Raw genomic sequence first — 16,627 nt, forward strand, 5'->3', positions numbered from 1 at the left:
ACGAGTGATGACCTTTAAAATGCCACTTACAACACTCACATGCCAATTTGTTAGTTACACCGGGTTTGAGTCCTTCCACCTTCAGACCTGCATTAATTCTTCATGACAGAGATTCATCAAAACGCTGGAAACATCCCTCAGAGCACCACGCAGCTGCTGCAGTGCTCTGCTAGGCAGGCGTCTGTTTGAGATGGTGTGTGCTGGAAGCGGTCATCAGAAGATGTGCACACTGTGTGGTCTGCTGCTATGGCCCATCATGCTGTGCATTCAGAGATGCTCTTCTGCAGACCCGAGCTGTAACTTTGCTCATTTTCTCCCAGAGAACCGCTGCTCACTGGATCTTTTGTCTTTTTTGGATCTTTCTGTGGAAACTCTACAAATGTTTACGAGGGGAAATCCCAGCAGATCAGAAGTTTCTGACACGAGTTAACATGCCACACTCACCTTCTGCTGCTCAGTTTGAACTTAACCATTTCCACATGGATGGAGTGGCTGCCATTAGATGTTTTCTTTAATGAGCAGTGAACAGGTGTACCTAACAAAGTGGCGGGTGACTGTGAGGTCATGCCTGAAGCTTTGCGTTCACCATCTGATGTTGAGATTATGGTGGCTGGGAAGTGCAAATCGCAACAAATTACAAAAACCCACAACAAATTAAAAATCGTTGACGGAAAGGGATTGTCTGAAATACCGGAAGTGACACAACGATTAGCCTTAGGCTTTTGGAGCGTGATGGTACGAGAGGGGGCGTGGCCAGGATTTTTGGTTGAGGCGCCATGTTTCTGGGCCAAACAAAGCGCTCGCGAGAGAGGAGCGAAAGTACACAGATAACATCAGCTATGGTTCGTACTTGCTGTGTGGTCGGTTGTAAAGTTAGATCGCACGACCGGCAAGGGAATAAGGTTGAAAATGGTTTATCTTTTCATTCTTTCCCCACCTGGAAGCAACATGAGGCAGCTCATGTATCGGATGGTACCAAAAGAAGGCGTCTAGTCTGGATAGCAGCTGTGAGACGAGCTGATATCCAGTTTTCTTCCATCTCCAAATAACTGTTGGTGCTCCAGACATTTTCATTCCGGTAAGTTATAGATATGTTCATAAAACTCTTTATCCGGTCTTTAAGTCTGACGTCACTAGCCGTGTCTGGGCTCAAACTCCGCTGCAGGTCCATAAATCACACGATCACTGTGGCATCACTGAGAGTTGAAAAACTATCTAAAGTCTTTCATCTGTAATAAAATGATGAGCGTTCTGCTCTGCCATGTGTAACAATTGAGTTTAACATCCAGGCATCCATGAAAACGAAACGGAATTTATGACTTTTAACAGAGTTAGAAATTAGCAGGAAGTTAGCTCGCTAGCTTCCATCTAAATGAGGGATTTTGGAAACAAATTCAAACGTACAGCTCTGCTATCACTTAGGGCTCCAAAAGCCCTATTAGGCTAATCGTTGTGTCACTTCCGGTATTTCAGACAATCCCTTTCCGTCAACGATTTTTAATTTGTTGTGTTTTTTTTTAATATGTTGCGGGTGTTTTGTAATTTGTTGCGATTTGCACTTCCCAGCCACCGTACATTTGTTTTGGACGGCAGTGATGCGTGGCGGCTCAGGCAGGGAAGTCTCCGGTGGGATCCGAGCCCGCTGTAAGTGCTCTTTGCTTGGTTTTCCTGCGGCAGAGGAGAGAGAGAGACTTTCACAGTCTGTTGGACTCTTTAATGGACGTGAACACTGAGCTGATGGTCACGTGGCGGGGGATCGATGTGACGATCATCTCCCGGTCAGACTGAAAGATGCTTTCAGTCAGACCGGGAGATGTTGTCTCGCTCTGAGGAACCGAGGAGTTCCATTAGAGTGGATGTGGTGCGAGAAACCTGAAGAGGAGGCGGTGATGGACGGAGGTGGATGTGGGGGTTTACAAGGTTACAGGTTGCCGTGGAGACAAACATGTGCAATACGAACAAATCTTAGGCTGTTTTCCCCATAATCTCTTTAACCCATCATAATTACAGCAGCTCACGGCATCTGGAACATGATCAGTGTTTTGTGTGACCCTCGCAAGACATCATGGAGTGATTCCACACTCTGTAAATACTCTTAATATCAGCCAGTTTTCAGTCTGCAGCCAACATCTAATCTAACATCTGGAGGAAGTCTTCTGATGTCCGAGCATTACAGCTGTTTTTATTTATTTATTTGAGAGACAGAAGAGTGAATCTGACTTTTTCGTCTTGTTTTCACATCCTCCATGAGACTGTTTGTTTACAGTGGAGTTCATAATTCTGCAGAAAGTCGCCCGCGTCAGGAAAAGCGAGAGCTTTTGTTCCCCACGTTATTCAGATTCACTTCTACAAAGAAGCCAGACAAACAGACGCTGCTGTGAAATTCAGGGGAGACAGAAAAAATCCCCCTGGAAACAAGAGAAAGTACAGACGAAGAAGAAACAAACGAGCCAGAAACTGAGAAAGGAGAAGCTCGTCAGTGACTGGACTTCACCTTTCTGCCTTTGAATGTGTGCTTGTTCTTTTTCTTGGTTTTATTCCTACAGTTTTAACGTTTGGCTTCAGAAATATTATCGAGGCTTCAGCGACCTGCAGGGCTGAGATTTATTTAAGGCTTAAAGTTTGCATTGCAAAGGGCGCGGCCTCTCGGAGAGACTGTTTGTGCTGTCGAAGCATTTTAATGTAATTATTATTGTAATCGTACTAACAAGCAGTGACATTCAGGGATCTCTGCACTGAGCAGGAATCAGTGTCTGCACTGTTTGTCCAAATGTGGTCACTCAAGTCCAAAACACTCACAGTAAAGCTTCAAAGTGCAAAAACCAGTGGGTGACGTCACATGAGCTACATCCTCTTTCATATACAGTCTATGTCGACAGTCCGTGGTTGGTGGGTTGCACAGGAGGGTAAGAGATGATCTGACCTCAGCGACACTTCCTGAGGAGTTCAGGGTCGCAGCTCAAACTGAGAAAAGCAAAGTGCATTTTGTAGGTTCTGCTCATTCTAGTGCAGCAGGAGGAATAACCACATTTTTCAGTCACTTGGTGCAGACGGAGTCACTCAAACCCCGACGACAGCTGGAGGCTTCAGACTCGGAGGTTTAACCCTCCAAGCTTCTTGCGTTTGTTTTTCATAATAAATGAAAAAAAAAAGTGCACATCCGCTCTTATTCTAGAAGAAAGGCCAGGCTTTTTCAAATATATATATTTTTATTGATATGTTTATTTTACTGCAGGTTTATGTGAATCTGCTCTGAATACAGCAGCTGTCTGTTCTATTGAACACCAACAAGAAACATTTTTTCCACTGTTGGGACAAAATAACTGAAGTTGAGGCGTCAGACTTTCTTTTATTCACATCACTGCAGTTTAATCTAACACCAGGCACACAGGCTGGCCAGGAATCAACCCCCAGCCCTCTCGGGGTGACTGGGGACCGCTCGGTCCACCTCCGAAGACAGAAACTATAAAAAGGCAACAGTCACGTTTTCTCAGATGTCTTTAAATTAAAGCACGTCACACAGCTGCGAGCGAGAAGGCAACGAGGCGATGGTTAAACTGCGAACTGCTCCTTTAGCAGCTCACGTCAACCTTCCTCTGAATCTTCATCGCTTTAGTCTCCCGGCGTTTCTTTGGTGTCACGTTACAAACTATCGGCGCACATTCCTGCCGTCTCTGATCTCAAGGCGGGTTCAGAAAAACATACAAACAAAACAAACACCATCCAGCAAAATTAAACAGTCAGCAGGTGTAGAAACACGTGGGCGAAGGCGAGAGGGGTGTGGCGAACATTTAAGAAAAGAACAAAGGACAAAAACCGTCCGAGATTTTCACAATAAAGTCAAAGTACACACGTACATAAAAAGCACAAAAATAAAACCTGCAAAGCTGAAAAGACTGACGTCATCAGAGGAGCGTTTTTACAGTAGAAACCTTAACAAACCAAAAGCACACTGACATTACGTAACAGCATGGTAATAAAGTCGTGATCTTTTATTGTGACATTTGGAAAATAAAGGCTGAAGCTCTGAGATCAAAGTGATGACGGCCAAAAACCTCGTCTTACTTTATTCCTGTGAATACGTGAAAGTTAGGAGGGAGATATTTTCAGAATAAAGACAGAACAGTTAGCAGCGTTACAGCTTTATTCGCAGTCGCTCTTCCTGACAGCGGCGTTTCCTGCACAGTGAGGCTGCATATGCGGCATCCGTGAGGCAGGAAGTCACGCACGGATCATAACGAACCGGACCGCTGTTCTGTGCCCACTCTGTGCCAGGAGGAGCTGTCAGCAGCCGCCTCTCCTTTGACTGTGGCGGAGCTCAGCTGGTGATTGCGCTTCCTGTACACCTGCCGCAGGGCGTGATTGGTCGCTCGTCCAGCTTACTGTGCATCCCAGGAGAGGGAGGAGCACAGAGTCATCACCAGAGACGGCGTCTGTAGGGAAACACAAGCTGGGCTCGGGTCAGCAGCAGTGCAGCTTTCAAAATTAGAGCGAGGATGTTGTCCAATAGTAACTCGAGCCTGTGTGTGGGAATCTTCATAAAAATATTCCGAGCATAGTGGAAAAGTCAGTTTTCTCTGTAACAGAAAATAAAATGTAACAAATCTCATCTCCTGCTGCCCACTCGAACATTCATCCAAGTCTTTGTTGATCAGACGATCCTGGAGCAGTCAGGAAGTCAGTCCGGTCGGATACGCGTTTATTCCAGCGGAAAAAAACAAAGTTTCACTAAAAACGTCTTAAAAAAAAAAAAAGAAAAGAACCAAAACGTCTGCAGATGGGCCGCGGACCACAGTTTGGAAACCACTAATCATAGGTCGGTGCGAGGGTCTTTAAGCAAGGCACTGAATGAACGTGACATCACCCAAACATCCACATTAACCGCTGCCGAGGTGCTGCTGAGCAAGGCACTGAACTCCAGAGATACAGCAGCGCTTATTAATACTCGTGAGGATGAAATCCGGTGACAGTGAGTCTCCATCATCTCCATCGTCTCCACCTTCAGCTGCTCTGTGATCAGTCAAAGGTGACCCGGCGGGTCAGAGTGGAGGAGAGGACTCCACCTTCAGAGGGACGGCGGGTCGCAGCGGAGGAAGAGGAGGCCGTCTGCACAGAGGAGAGAAGACGTTACTGCTCACGGTTCACTTTTACATTAACGCTAACATCAGAGACGGCCTTCAGGTGAGCAAACAGCTCCTGCACACGTTTCAAATTCAGTTTCAACACGTTTACATCTTTAAACCGTTTCAGGCTTAAAAATCTCCCGACCAAAACTAACGTCTGTGAATCTGGTTTCTTCAGGTTTTATTGTTTAACGCTTTTTTAGTTTCATTTGCTGTTTGAAGTGCTGAGAGGTGTGATGCTGAATCAAATTTGCAGAGATTCCTGAAAGTTCAGCGCCTCCGCCCTGCTGCATACCCGCCACAGGAAGCCGCCACCCTCACTCGCGCATTTTCACGCCCTGGCATTTGTGCAACACTTTACAAAAAGAGCAGCTTCCTGTTAAAAAGTCACAACTGTACATGTTGAACGATTAGCCCCACTCTTCGTCTGTTGGACGAGCTGATTGGCTCAAACACAGCTGTAATTTCACTCATGATGCAAACATGTCCTTGTGTCTCTCTTCCTGTCAGATTACAGGAAACCTTGGGCCTCCATGGAGGGAGGAAGTACACTTACGTCATCGTCTTAGATCAGAAAGCTTTAAGAAAGAGACAAAAAGCTGTCGCATGTACCTGTTGGGTCCGGCAGCAGCAGGTGCGACTGCCCCGTGCGGCGGCGGTTTAGTGTTGGAGTTGTAGACGGGGTGTGGCGGAAGATAGGGGTTGGACGGGATGGCTGGAGGGCGGGGCTTTTTTGGGACTAGAGGTTTGAGTGGAACAGAAACCTGCAGAAAGAAACAAATGAGTGTCACCTGTAACTGCTCGGGTGGGTCAAAGGAAATGTGACATCACGGAGAAGCTTCGAGGATTTTTTAAATCAAAATGTTTGATTGGTTTCCTCTTTACGAATGAATCAGCTGCAGCTTTGAAACTTACCGAGTCTGAAATGATAAAACAGGTGATTCTATCCAATCAGGAGCCTGCATGCCCAACGCTCATCTGCGTTCCTGAACGCCTCATTAATGTCGGGCATTACTCAGTCTGATTCCAGTCAACCAATCGCATCACACCCTCACACAGCCAGTCTGACCATCAGCTCTCAGTAATCACAGTGATTGATCCATCCCATCACCATTTCAGCTCTTAGCACTACTGTATGCTCTCTATGTACTAGCAGCTAGCAGCATGCAGGTAGGGCATACCTGTCCAGGTGTGATGGGGTCAGGGGGGAGAGGCTTGTTGGGCGGAGCTGGTCGACTCACCAGCTGCTGGAGGGTTAGTGAGGAAGAAGAGAGGAAGAAGAGTGAAGCTTCAGCAACAAAGACGAGGACATGTGAGGAGGAAACAGGGGCACAGAAGGTGGCAAGGACTCGAGGTCGTTGAGCTTTATTTTGAAATTCTCTGTTGACTGACGTGAAACCGAGAGGTCTGACTCACTAATGAGATGTTATTTCATATCAGACTGATAGTGCAGCATGAGGCAGGAACAGAATTAATAGCACAAACAGGGGAACCAAAGAAATGGGTCAGACAAACTAGGCTGTCAGGCAGACGTTTCACCTGCTGATTAGTACCACCAGTTTCCTGGAACTTCAGATTAAATTTACCACCTGCTGCATTAGGGGAGGTGGGGGGATTTTTATTTATATTTTTGGATTTAAATATTTTAGAGTTTTATGACTCGACTGGAGCAGCGGGACCTGAAAATGAAGCACCAGCAGCTGCAGTTCCTCTAACATCCAGCAGAGGCAGCAGTGAGTCAGTCAGGGGTGAATTCTGTTAATTTGTATTGAAGGATTGAAGTTTGCACTTTTAGGGGCGTGGCCTCTTTGACTGACAGGTATCTGCTAGCTTCACCTGAACTGGACCTCTGGACCATGTTTGTGCTGCTGGCGCCTTTTTATTGACATCATCCAACCAATAACATGGCTGCTGTGTGGTCACTGTACTAACAGACCAAGAAGGCGGAGCTCCAGTTTTGCTGAGTCATGGATTCTGTTTTAACTTCAGCGCTACATCAGCAGTGACAACACGTTCCAACAGACCACACACACACACACACACACACACACACACACACACACACACACACACACACGTACTGCAGACAAACGGGACAGACAGTAACACTACACACTACAGGTAGCGTACCTGGTTGGAGGGGGTGGGGGGGTCAGGGGGCAGAGGCTTGGTGGGGGGGGCCGGTCGCTGTTTAACCAACTGAAGCAGCAGAAATAAAAAGTCAGAAGAACATCGAGTCAGTGTTTGGAGGTCGAGACGAGGCCGAGCTGAGTCAGCAAGGAACAGTTCAGCATTTTAGGAAATCCTCAAACTTCATTGTTAATGCTGCTCTGCAGGTGAGCATCCACCTGAGGCTGGTGAAGTCAGCTTTTGTACTTCAGCTATGAAAATTAATAACATGTTCCTAATTATGTGGCATTTGTGGCGGCTCGCACCCAAAACACTTTCCTGCTAGCAAACAAACACTCAGGGGGATCGCTGAAGTCGTTCGCAGTCCTGGAGAGTTGTTGTTCGTCTCCTCAGAAAAACACGCACGCCGTGTTCGGCTGCACGTCTGCTGGGAAGCTTTTGCTGCTGCAGGAAAGGAGAGAGAAGCAGCAGAAGATTGCAGCGTGTTTGGTTTGTCCAGGATCCACTTCAGCTGAACACCTCATAGAGCCAACAGATCTACCTGTGCAGGTGTGTGAGGGCCTGAAGCCGGGCATGAAGAGCGCCTTCTCAAGTCTTTGCTGTTTGGAAATGCAGCTGACCGCCATCCTCCGTCTGCTCAATTAGTGTCGTGTTTAAGGAAAAGTAGACGAGTCCACACGCACCGGCACGCCTCACTCTCCTCAGGTAGCCGGTGCTTCCTGTCGCTGATGCCGTCTTTGGTTTATTTTCCCTGCTGACCGTCTCTTACAGAGTCCCGCCCAGAGTGACACGTTAGACGACCTCAGCTGATTTTATTTCTGAGCTCTGACTCGGTGACGGAGAGAATCTGAGGATCTTTTAAAATGCTGAACTTTTCCTGCTTTTCCACTGATCACATAAATCTGCACGAATGATTCGTTACGACGACACGACTCACACACATGCATCATGACGACGCGCACAGACACACTCGGGACACCTGAACACACACGCCCACACCTAGAGGGGAGCGGTTACCTGCGGTGGAGGTTTTAGAGCGGGGTCTGGGGGGAGTGGCTTAGTGGGAGGAGCAGGTCTGTCATGAACCTGATTGGAGAGAAAACAGGAAGCAGAAGCAGAGTGACAGCTGACAGACTCAGAGGTCAGAGGCCAAATGGGCAGGTGTGTTAATGTCTGACTTAAGAAGAAGAATAGAGATAGGGTGCAGGTGTCTGAGCGTGCCACTTCCTCTGAGCCATTGGTGACGTTTCACTTCATGTTTCTGCGAAGCCTCGCCCGCTTCTGCTCGAGTCTCAGTATTAATTTTACTCCCTGCAGACACGTCATGCTGCTGTCAGGAAGTTTACTCAGAACAGACATCAGCGGGGAGAAGGAAGCAGCGCTACAGCGCACACAGTCATATTTGGTCAAAGTAACACGAGACACCGTCTGTGATGTCATTTGATACGAGAAGAGAGATATGGAAATATATTTTGGGAGCTTACAAGAAACCTTTTCAAGAGATTAAGGGGAGCATGCAGGGCCTTTGAAAGAGTCTAATATTTGGCAGGATGTGGTTTAGAAGAACTTAACTGGGTCTGTTTTAAAGGAAACGTAGGAGGTGTTAGTGGATTAAAATAAAGCAAAAACCCCAAACCATGACTGGTTGACCTCACTCACAGACGAATCCACAGAAAATCAACAAAACCTCCACAGTTTGCTTCAAATCTTTACAACTAAAAAGACCAATTTTAAAAATACAAAATTGGCTCTCCACACATACACACACATATCTGTGTAGTTTCCCTTAATGCTCGCTCAGGCGGTTTGCCATGGCGTGCTGCACCTCTCCAGCTGCAAGCATTTGCAAACAGTCAGTGTCGGCGTGTCTGTGCGGTTACTCTGGTTACCTCTTTTTGGGGCGGGGTCAGCGGGATGTCCGTCTGAGGGTTCAGGTGGTATCTGAGAGGTCGGACCTGCTCTCCGTTCCTGCCGTCCACTCGCTCCATCGCCGGAGTCCTGGACAGGAAGGTGAGTAAATCAAAGAGACACGGGCAGCTCAGGTGTGAACTCGTCCTCAGAATCTCTGATGCTCTTATTTTATTACATTTATATGTTTTAGAACAGCTGAATTAAAGTCACCACACGTCACTACCAACCGCACCAGTTAAAGCTGCTGCAGGTTTGTGGAGGGTGGACACGAGGAGCTCAGTGTCTTTAATCAGCAGGAAACATCAGTTTGTGCTGATGTTTGAATACAGTCGCTGGTGTGTTTTTTACATATCTTTAATTATCTGAGCCGCTCTAAAACCCAGAGTAATGATCTATAATTAGAAAACTGCTGGACTCTACACCATCACTCTGCTTTATATTTGATTATTGGCTGTGAAAATCACAACTGTGCTGTGTTTACGCAGGCTTTCCCATCACAGTGTTCGTTTATATATATATATGAGATGTTTCATTTAAAAAAGAGACATAAAATCAGCACTCATACAGAGCCGTCTGTTTACTGAGCAGCACAGCTCCTCCTGTACAACATCATGGACAACCAAACGGTTTGATTGGGTTTGCGTTTTAATGAATCTGATTTTTGGCTAAATTTAACAGCACAACTTTGGTTTTTGGTTTTTTAAATCTATAAATCTCCACGTTACTAAAAAAAAAAAAAAGTACCATGGCACAAACATCACGAGGCCCTGCTGCTCAGTTTGCATGAGTGTGAAGGGAACATTTTTCATGGCCTTATGAAATATTCTAAAGTCAGTGCTGAGGAAACGAAACAGCTGATTGTGAGGAGTCAGATGGGAAGGATCCAGGTAAGACTTAAAGCTGCGCCAGGAAACCACGTCCTGAGACGTGCTGCAGCAGCTTAAAAGAGCCTCAAACTCTGACTTTGTTTAGTTTCTGCAGGAGGAGATGTAGACCAGCACAGCTTTAAGTCCTGACGTGGTTCTGCTCCACAGGTGTGAGCAGGTGAGAGCAGACAGTCAGAGAGGTGAAGGAAGCGGGCGAGGATGTAAATGACAGCAGAGACACTTTATCAGCATCCATCAGTCCAGCGCTTCATCACCTCTCTGACTCTAACGGGACAGAGCACAGAGCAGGACCCTGCAGGTCCAGCAGTACCTGGAGACGTGGGTGGGCGTTACCTCCAAATCCCACATCTCAGAGTCAGCCACACTGCATTGTGGGTAAGAAAAAGCACATCAGAACCAGGCTGGAGGTGAATAAAGAGAGGCGGTGTAACTGAGATGAAGCAGACTCCTGTTTCGCATGAGGAAGACTCCACTGGTTTAACTGACCTTCATCAGTCTCACACACACACACACACACACACACACACACACACACACACACACACACGTTTACCGGTTGTGCTGTCGAGCTTTATGAAATGGGCTGTTCGGTCCCAGGCAGAAGAGACGCCGACGGAAGCCAGGGAACCGGAGAGCGAGGAAGAGGAGGACCACCGGCAGGATGAAGAGGAAGATGACAAGCAGGGCGACTCGGACGGGATCCGATTCTGAACGCAAAAAGACGAAGGATTAACGGGCGCTGCAGAGAAGACGAGGATCGTCTCATTTTTGGATGGTTTTCAGAGCGAAGCACCTCGAGCCGCTCGGGCCGGACCGCTGTCCACGCTACCGCCATGACCCGAGTACCTGCAGTCGGGCGGAGCCCAGCCCACCTCGCAGTGACAGTTCCTGTTGCTGTTACACACCTGCAACACAAACACACAATACAGACTCACACTGGCACCAAGAACAGCAGGGACCGGGTTGTAGTTACAGTCTGTGGTGGCAGGCGGAGGTGTAACTCTGCAGGTGGAGGTGTGCAAGGAAACAGAGACCACATCGAAGGACACTATGGTCTCATCCAGTGTTGGTCAAGTCACTTGAAAAAAGTAATCAGTAACTAATTACTGATTACTTCCCAAAAAGTAATCCAGTTACTTTACTGATTACTTATTTTCAAAAGTAATGTTACTTAGTTACTTTTTAAAAACACGATTTACAACCTGAATAGGTGATAAAGCGATAGATCTTTCAGCCCAATTCTACTTTTTCTGCATAATCCATCATGCAAAATGTAATCAAATGGAAACGTCTCTTTTTAAAACTTTAAATCTTTTAACTTTATGCATCAAGCAAAAAATTAAATTATATGCAACATTCTCTGACTGGAAGAAATTTGTTTAACATTTAAACCTATTTTCTGCACATTCCAGCACATAAAATAAAATATGTTTTTGTGTTTACACTCAGTCTTTCAAATAGATGCAAGTAAAACACAGCAGAAAATAAATAAAATCAAAGACTAGCGGTCCTGTTGCTCTATTTTCACCTGTAAAGCAGGACTGGGGTAGGCGGAGGTTTACCCTGGTGCAGGTGTGCTGCAGCGGTCAGTGGAAGAATCCGCGAGTTTCTCTGTGAATTTCACATTACGTCGTAGCGCACTCGGCGCTTGCTCGGAAGTTTAGGGGTTTTTCGCTGTAAAAAGTTTTCTTCCCACGCAGTGAACAGTGGACACTAATGTTTTTGTCACTTTTTATGGAATCAAACTCAAAGTAAGGTCAGTACTTCCACGCTTTAAACGCTGCATGCTCATACTCTCTCCGCACTCGATATATTATCCATTGTTGATCTGCACACAGCTGTTGTCACGAACGTCGCACTCGCTTACGTCACTGTCATGAGACACTCTTGCAAAAAATCACGGTTTTAGTAACGCAGAGTTCCTACGTGAAAGTAACGGTAATCTAATTACCGTTTTTGCAATAGTAATCCCTTACATTACTCGTTACTTGAAAAAAGTAATCAGATTACTGCCCATCTCTGGTCTCATCTGGATCCAAGTTTCTGGACCTTGTTGGTGAAGTCGGTGGAGTTTTTCATGTGATGGGGGGTGTTCACCACAAGGGGTGCTATGATGGTGGCGAGGTGTTTGGAAGTGTTGTAGGTGGCTGAGTTTATGCTGCTAACAATGGGTCTTTTATGGGTCTTTGGAGGTAAATACAGGGTGTAGCTTCCCCTAGGTGCAGACGGGGGTACGTGGGGCAGTCAGTGGCTTTTTCCTTTCCAAGTTCTTGAAGGCAGCAGATCATTTCTTTCTGTAGCTGCTTGTAGAGTCTCGTCTTAAGGCTGGTCAGAGGGCCCGGTGGCGCCAGTGTCCGGCAGCCTTGCCTCTGTCAGTGCGCCCCAGGGTGGCTGTGGCTACAATGTAGCTGCCATCACCAGTGTGTGAATGAGTGAATGTGTAAAGCGCTTTGGGGTCCTTAGGGACTAAGTAAAGCGCTATACAAATACAGGCCATTTACCATGTAAGGCTTCACAGGTGCTGTTGTCACTGAGGAGTGTAGTGATCTTTGTGTGGTAATCCCTTATCACCATACTCCCATGGTGATGTTGTGGTCTTTGCTTGGGGATGGTCCTGCTTTTCTTTTATTGTGAGTTTAGACCAGGGGGTCCATTTTTAATTAGCCCTCAAGTAATTTTATAAATAGAATAGAAAATGGCCCGCACTTCAACTTTTGCTTGAGTGTATTGCACTTCTTAGTTTTAACACCAGGGGGAGCTGCTGTTGATCAAGGCAGTTGCTCCACCAAAAAGGACAATCACAGAAGAAATTTACCCCAAGTTACCAAACATGGCAGAACCAAAGAAGCAAAAGGTCGAAAGTGAGTGCAGAAAATTTCAGACACGGTGGGAGAGTAAATATTTCTTCAAAGAATTCATGGGGAAGTGTATCTGTTTGATCTGCACTGAAACTGTGGCAGTTATGAAAGAGTATAATGTACGACGTCATTATGAAACCAAACATCAGGCCTATGCATCCTACACTGGTGCTGAGCGAGAGCAGAAATTAAAGCAAAGGCTAGCTCTCCTGCGGGGTCAGCAACAGTATTTTTTTTCGTGCTCAAATAGTCCAGGAAAAGGCTCCAATAGCAGCTATGAGGTCGCCCAACTCATCGCAAGACATGGCGAGCCTTTTTCAGATGGAGACCTCATAAAACGCTGCCTCGTTAAAGTCACCGAAATAATGTGCCCGGAAAAAGTGCAGGACTTCAACAACGTCAGCATGTCCAGAAATCCAGTTGTGCCACGCACTGAAGACTGTCAGCCAACATTAAACTGCAGCTGTCTGATAAAGCTGTGCTTTTAATTTTTACTCCATCGCATGCGATGAGAGCACCGATGCTACAGACGCCGCACAGCTGCTAATTTTTTTGCGGGGCGTGCGAGAGCACGAGCGCTTTAGGTGAGTAAAAAATATATTCCACAATACCCGTGTGTTAATAAGCATGCATGTGCAGGTACACATGCTTCAAATATCAATAATGCGCATCAATTCTGTCACTACCCTGCTTTTGTGCTCCACTTTCTTATATGCGTTTTTCTTGTTAACCTCCTAAGACCTGAACTCTTCCACAGCATGCATTTTTAATTTCTCTTTGATATTTGGGCTGATTGGGACCTGATGAATGTAAAAACAAAGAATTACCAGATTTTTTTTTTACCTTATTTTTGTTTGCAAGAAAAGTAAGAGCCACATATGAGGATATTCGTTTAACTTTTTGATAGAACAGTAGCAGTATAATGTCCTCGTAAGTGGATATCAGGCCCTTGTAGAGCAAAATTGAGTATTTTGGTCTAAATAACCCAAAATGTGATGTCCACATATGTGGACCCCAGGTCCTAGGAGGTTAACACACAGAGTACACACCGCTGTGCACAGCGCACGCACACGCAAAGTCAGCTGATCTCCTCTGATGCAGATCTGCTCCTTGATCAGGTGACATTTGTCCGGATTTTTGGCACGAGTGGCGTCGGATCAGCACCGCGGCTGGATGGCCCGATTTACATACCCAGCGCAGCTGATACTCACCAGAATAATTTACTAAAATTATATGGACTCATGTTATTAAGTCCAGTTCAGTCTGTTAATGTTGATAACAGTTTCAAACGAACGTTAACAGGTGTGTTGCTAAGCCTAAGAACTTAAATAACAAGCTTGAAATGTACCCGTCCCATTTTCCCCTTTATTGTTTTTTCTCTGTGCTGTAAATCTTCTGTCTAAGAAGAAATCTGCTGCTGTTCTGAGAATGAGCTACCAAAGCTTTTTCTGAATAAATCAATAAAGATCCATTTATGGAAAGCTGTGATGAAGGCAGTTTTGTCTTTAATTATATTCAACAATATAACACATTTGACCACTTTTAAATGATTTTTCTAACTTTAATACACTGCAGTTAAGGTTATATACCTCATTTCTAGTAAGTGGCCCAGCCCCTCCTATATTTGTATGTATGTGGCCCTCAGTGAAAAAAGTTTGGACACCCCTGGTTTAGACGGAGGAACCTTTACCCTGGAGAGCGTGGCTGACACCTGTATTATGGCTGTGATGAGGTCCACTGTGGATCCAAGTGGCCAAACTGAGTCCTTCTTTTCAGGTTCCTGTCTGTTCTTCACTCTCTCACCTCTCTCCTGATCAGTGCTGGTCAAGTTAAGTAATCAGTAACTAATTACTGATTTCTTCTCCTAAGTAATCCTGTTAGTTTACTGATTACTTATTTTAAAAAGTAATTAGTTACTTTTCACAAATATGATACACAACCTGAAAACATAGAGCAACAGACCTTTCAGCTCAATTCTATTTTTTCTGCATATAAAACTGAATCAAATGAAAAAGTCTCTTTTTAAAACTCATAAAACAATTTTTAATCTTTAACTTTATGCATTGAGCAAAAATTAAATTATATGCAGCAGTCTCTGACTGGAAGAAATGTGTTTAAACCTGTTCTGCATATTCCAGCATATTAAATAAAATCATGTTTTGTGTTTACACTCTTTCAAATGCAATTTAAAAAACGGCAGAAAATAAATAAAATCACAGCCTCAGCAGCTCTGAGTCCTGTCGCGCTTAAATCTATTGTCAGCTGTTTAGCAGGAGTGGGGCGGGTGGAGGTTTGCCCACAGCGGTCATGTCAGTGGGCGTTCCTCTGTGAACGTCACATTCCCGTGGCAGCGTGCTCGCTGCTCGCTCAGATTTGAAGGTTAATTTTTCCCACGCAGAGTGAACAGCGGACGCTAATGTTTGTGTCACTTTTTACAGAATGAAACTTAAAGTAATGTGATTACTTCCACGCTTTAAATGCTGCATGGTCGTACTCTCTCCATCACTCCATGTTATCCATCGTTGATCTGCACACGTCTGTTACCACGGACGACGCACGCTTACATCACTGTCACGAGACACTCTCACTAACAAAATCACGGTTTAGTAACGCAGCGTGCTTACAGGAAAGTAACAGTAATCTAATTACTTTTTGCAATAGTAACTCATTACTTTACTCATTAGTTGAAAAAAATAATTAGATTACGCGTTACTGCCCATCGCTGCTCCTGACCATCTCTGGCTGTGGCGTCTTCCTGTTCTTGTCTGTACGGCCGCCGCACCGACTCAGAATTATAAGATTGTGTTTAGAATTACGGAGTTTGAGGTCGTCGTTCTTTTGCTTTAATGTGAAGGATCCTCGCAAAGTGCAAGGCAGTATGTCTTTCTCATGACCAGCAGGGGGCGACTCCTCAGCAGATAAACCATGATGAGTTTATTTGGTCTCATCTGAAATTATGGTGTAAAACCTCCGTCTTTGTGCCAACGCATACCTCACACACTTTTAAATGTGACTCACCCCGTGGCCGTTGCATTTCCTGCGACACTCGTCCACACCGAACACTGACACATCCTGACACTTCTGGTTCAAACAGGCCTGAAACGGCAACAAAACACTTTAAAATGACACTTCCATAGAAGTTTGTTTCAAGAAATTCTCACAAAAATCTTACAAAACTCTGAATATTTGCAGCATCTAATCAAACTTCAGTGGAAACTTTGGTTTTTTCTATCTAAGGAGCTTGGAGAGAAAAGCCACTGGACTTCTTTAAGTTTCTTTGAAACTTGTTTTTCTTTCCCAGCTGCTGCGATAACTATGACCTGGAAGACTGCAGACCTACACAGACACTTTGGTTTGAATAATTTTTTGTTGTTGTATCTCTTATAATTAAAATTACTGCAGCTAAAGAGAATTAATTCAAATAAAAACTGTCCTGCAGCCTGTAGGAGGCGCTGTCTGACCTTGCCGTGGCTGCATGCGGTGCCGTGGGCCACGGTGGCGGGGTCGGACACGTCGTCACCCAGGTGGAAGAAGGTGCCTCTGCAGACCAGGTCGCTGTTGTTGAAGTGGACCCTGGTGGTGAGGATCTCTGCGTTGGTGCCCAGCAGGGGGCGGTCCCTCCCACCCTGACACTGGATCCGGCCGCAGTGAACGTCCCTGCAACGACAAGCAAACGTGACAGGAAGTGAAGTGCGGGAACAGCCGGAATTTTGGTTCC

The 16,627-nt window shown here is 45.6% G+C and overlaps 1 protein-coding gene across 3 annotated transcripts in view; it reads right to left on the reverse strand.

The window, feature by feature from the left end:
• Positions 1-3,329: 3,329 nt before the first annotated feature.
• Positions 3,330-16,627, reverse strand: part of adam15 (ADAM metallopeptidase domain 15) — a 31,649-nt gene continuing 18,351 nt past the window's right edge. Inside the window, exons 16-25 of one of the 3 annotated variants that reach the window (XM_039619782.1) lie at positions 16,371-16,566; positions 15,928-16,005; positions 10,845-10,956; positions 10,605-10,758; positions 9,143-9,251; positions 8,271-8,339; positions 7,254-7,322; positions 6,305-6,370; positions 5,736-5,887; positions 3,330-5,106 (exon numbers count right to left, since the gene is read on the reverse strand). In XM_039619782.1, the coding sequence (XP_039475716.1) occupies positions 5,040-5,106; positions 5,736-5,887; positions 6,305-6,370; positions 7,254-7,322; positions 8,271-8,339; positions 9,143-9,251; positions 10,605-10,758; positions 10,845-10,956; positions 15,928-16,005; positions 16,371-16,566 (1,072 nt within the window). In that variant the 3' untranslated portion in view covers positions 3,330-5,039. The remainder of the gene's footprint in view (positions 5,107-5,735; positions 5,888-6,304; positions 6,371-7,253; positions 7,323-8,270; positions 8,340-9,142; positions 9,252-10,604; positions 10,759-10,844; positions 10,957-15,927; positions 16,006-16,370; positions 16,567-16,627) is intronic. The other 2 variants (XM_039619783.1, XM_039619784.1) reach the window with 2 other exon arrangements.

Source organism: Oreochromis aureus, linkage group 11 (assembly GCF_013358895.1).
Source record: "Oreochromis aureus strain Israel breed Guangdong linkage group 11, ZZ_aureus, whole genome shotgun sequence".
NCBI classification, from domain to species: domain Eukaryota; kingdom Metazoa; phylum Chordata; class Actinopteri; order Cichliformes; family Cichlidae; genus Oreochromis; species Oreochromis aureus.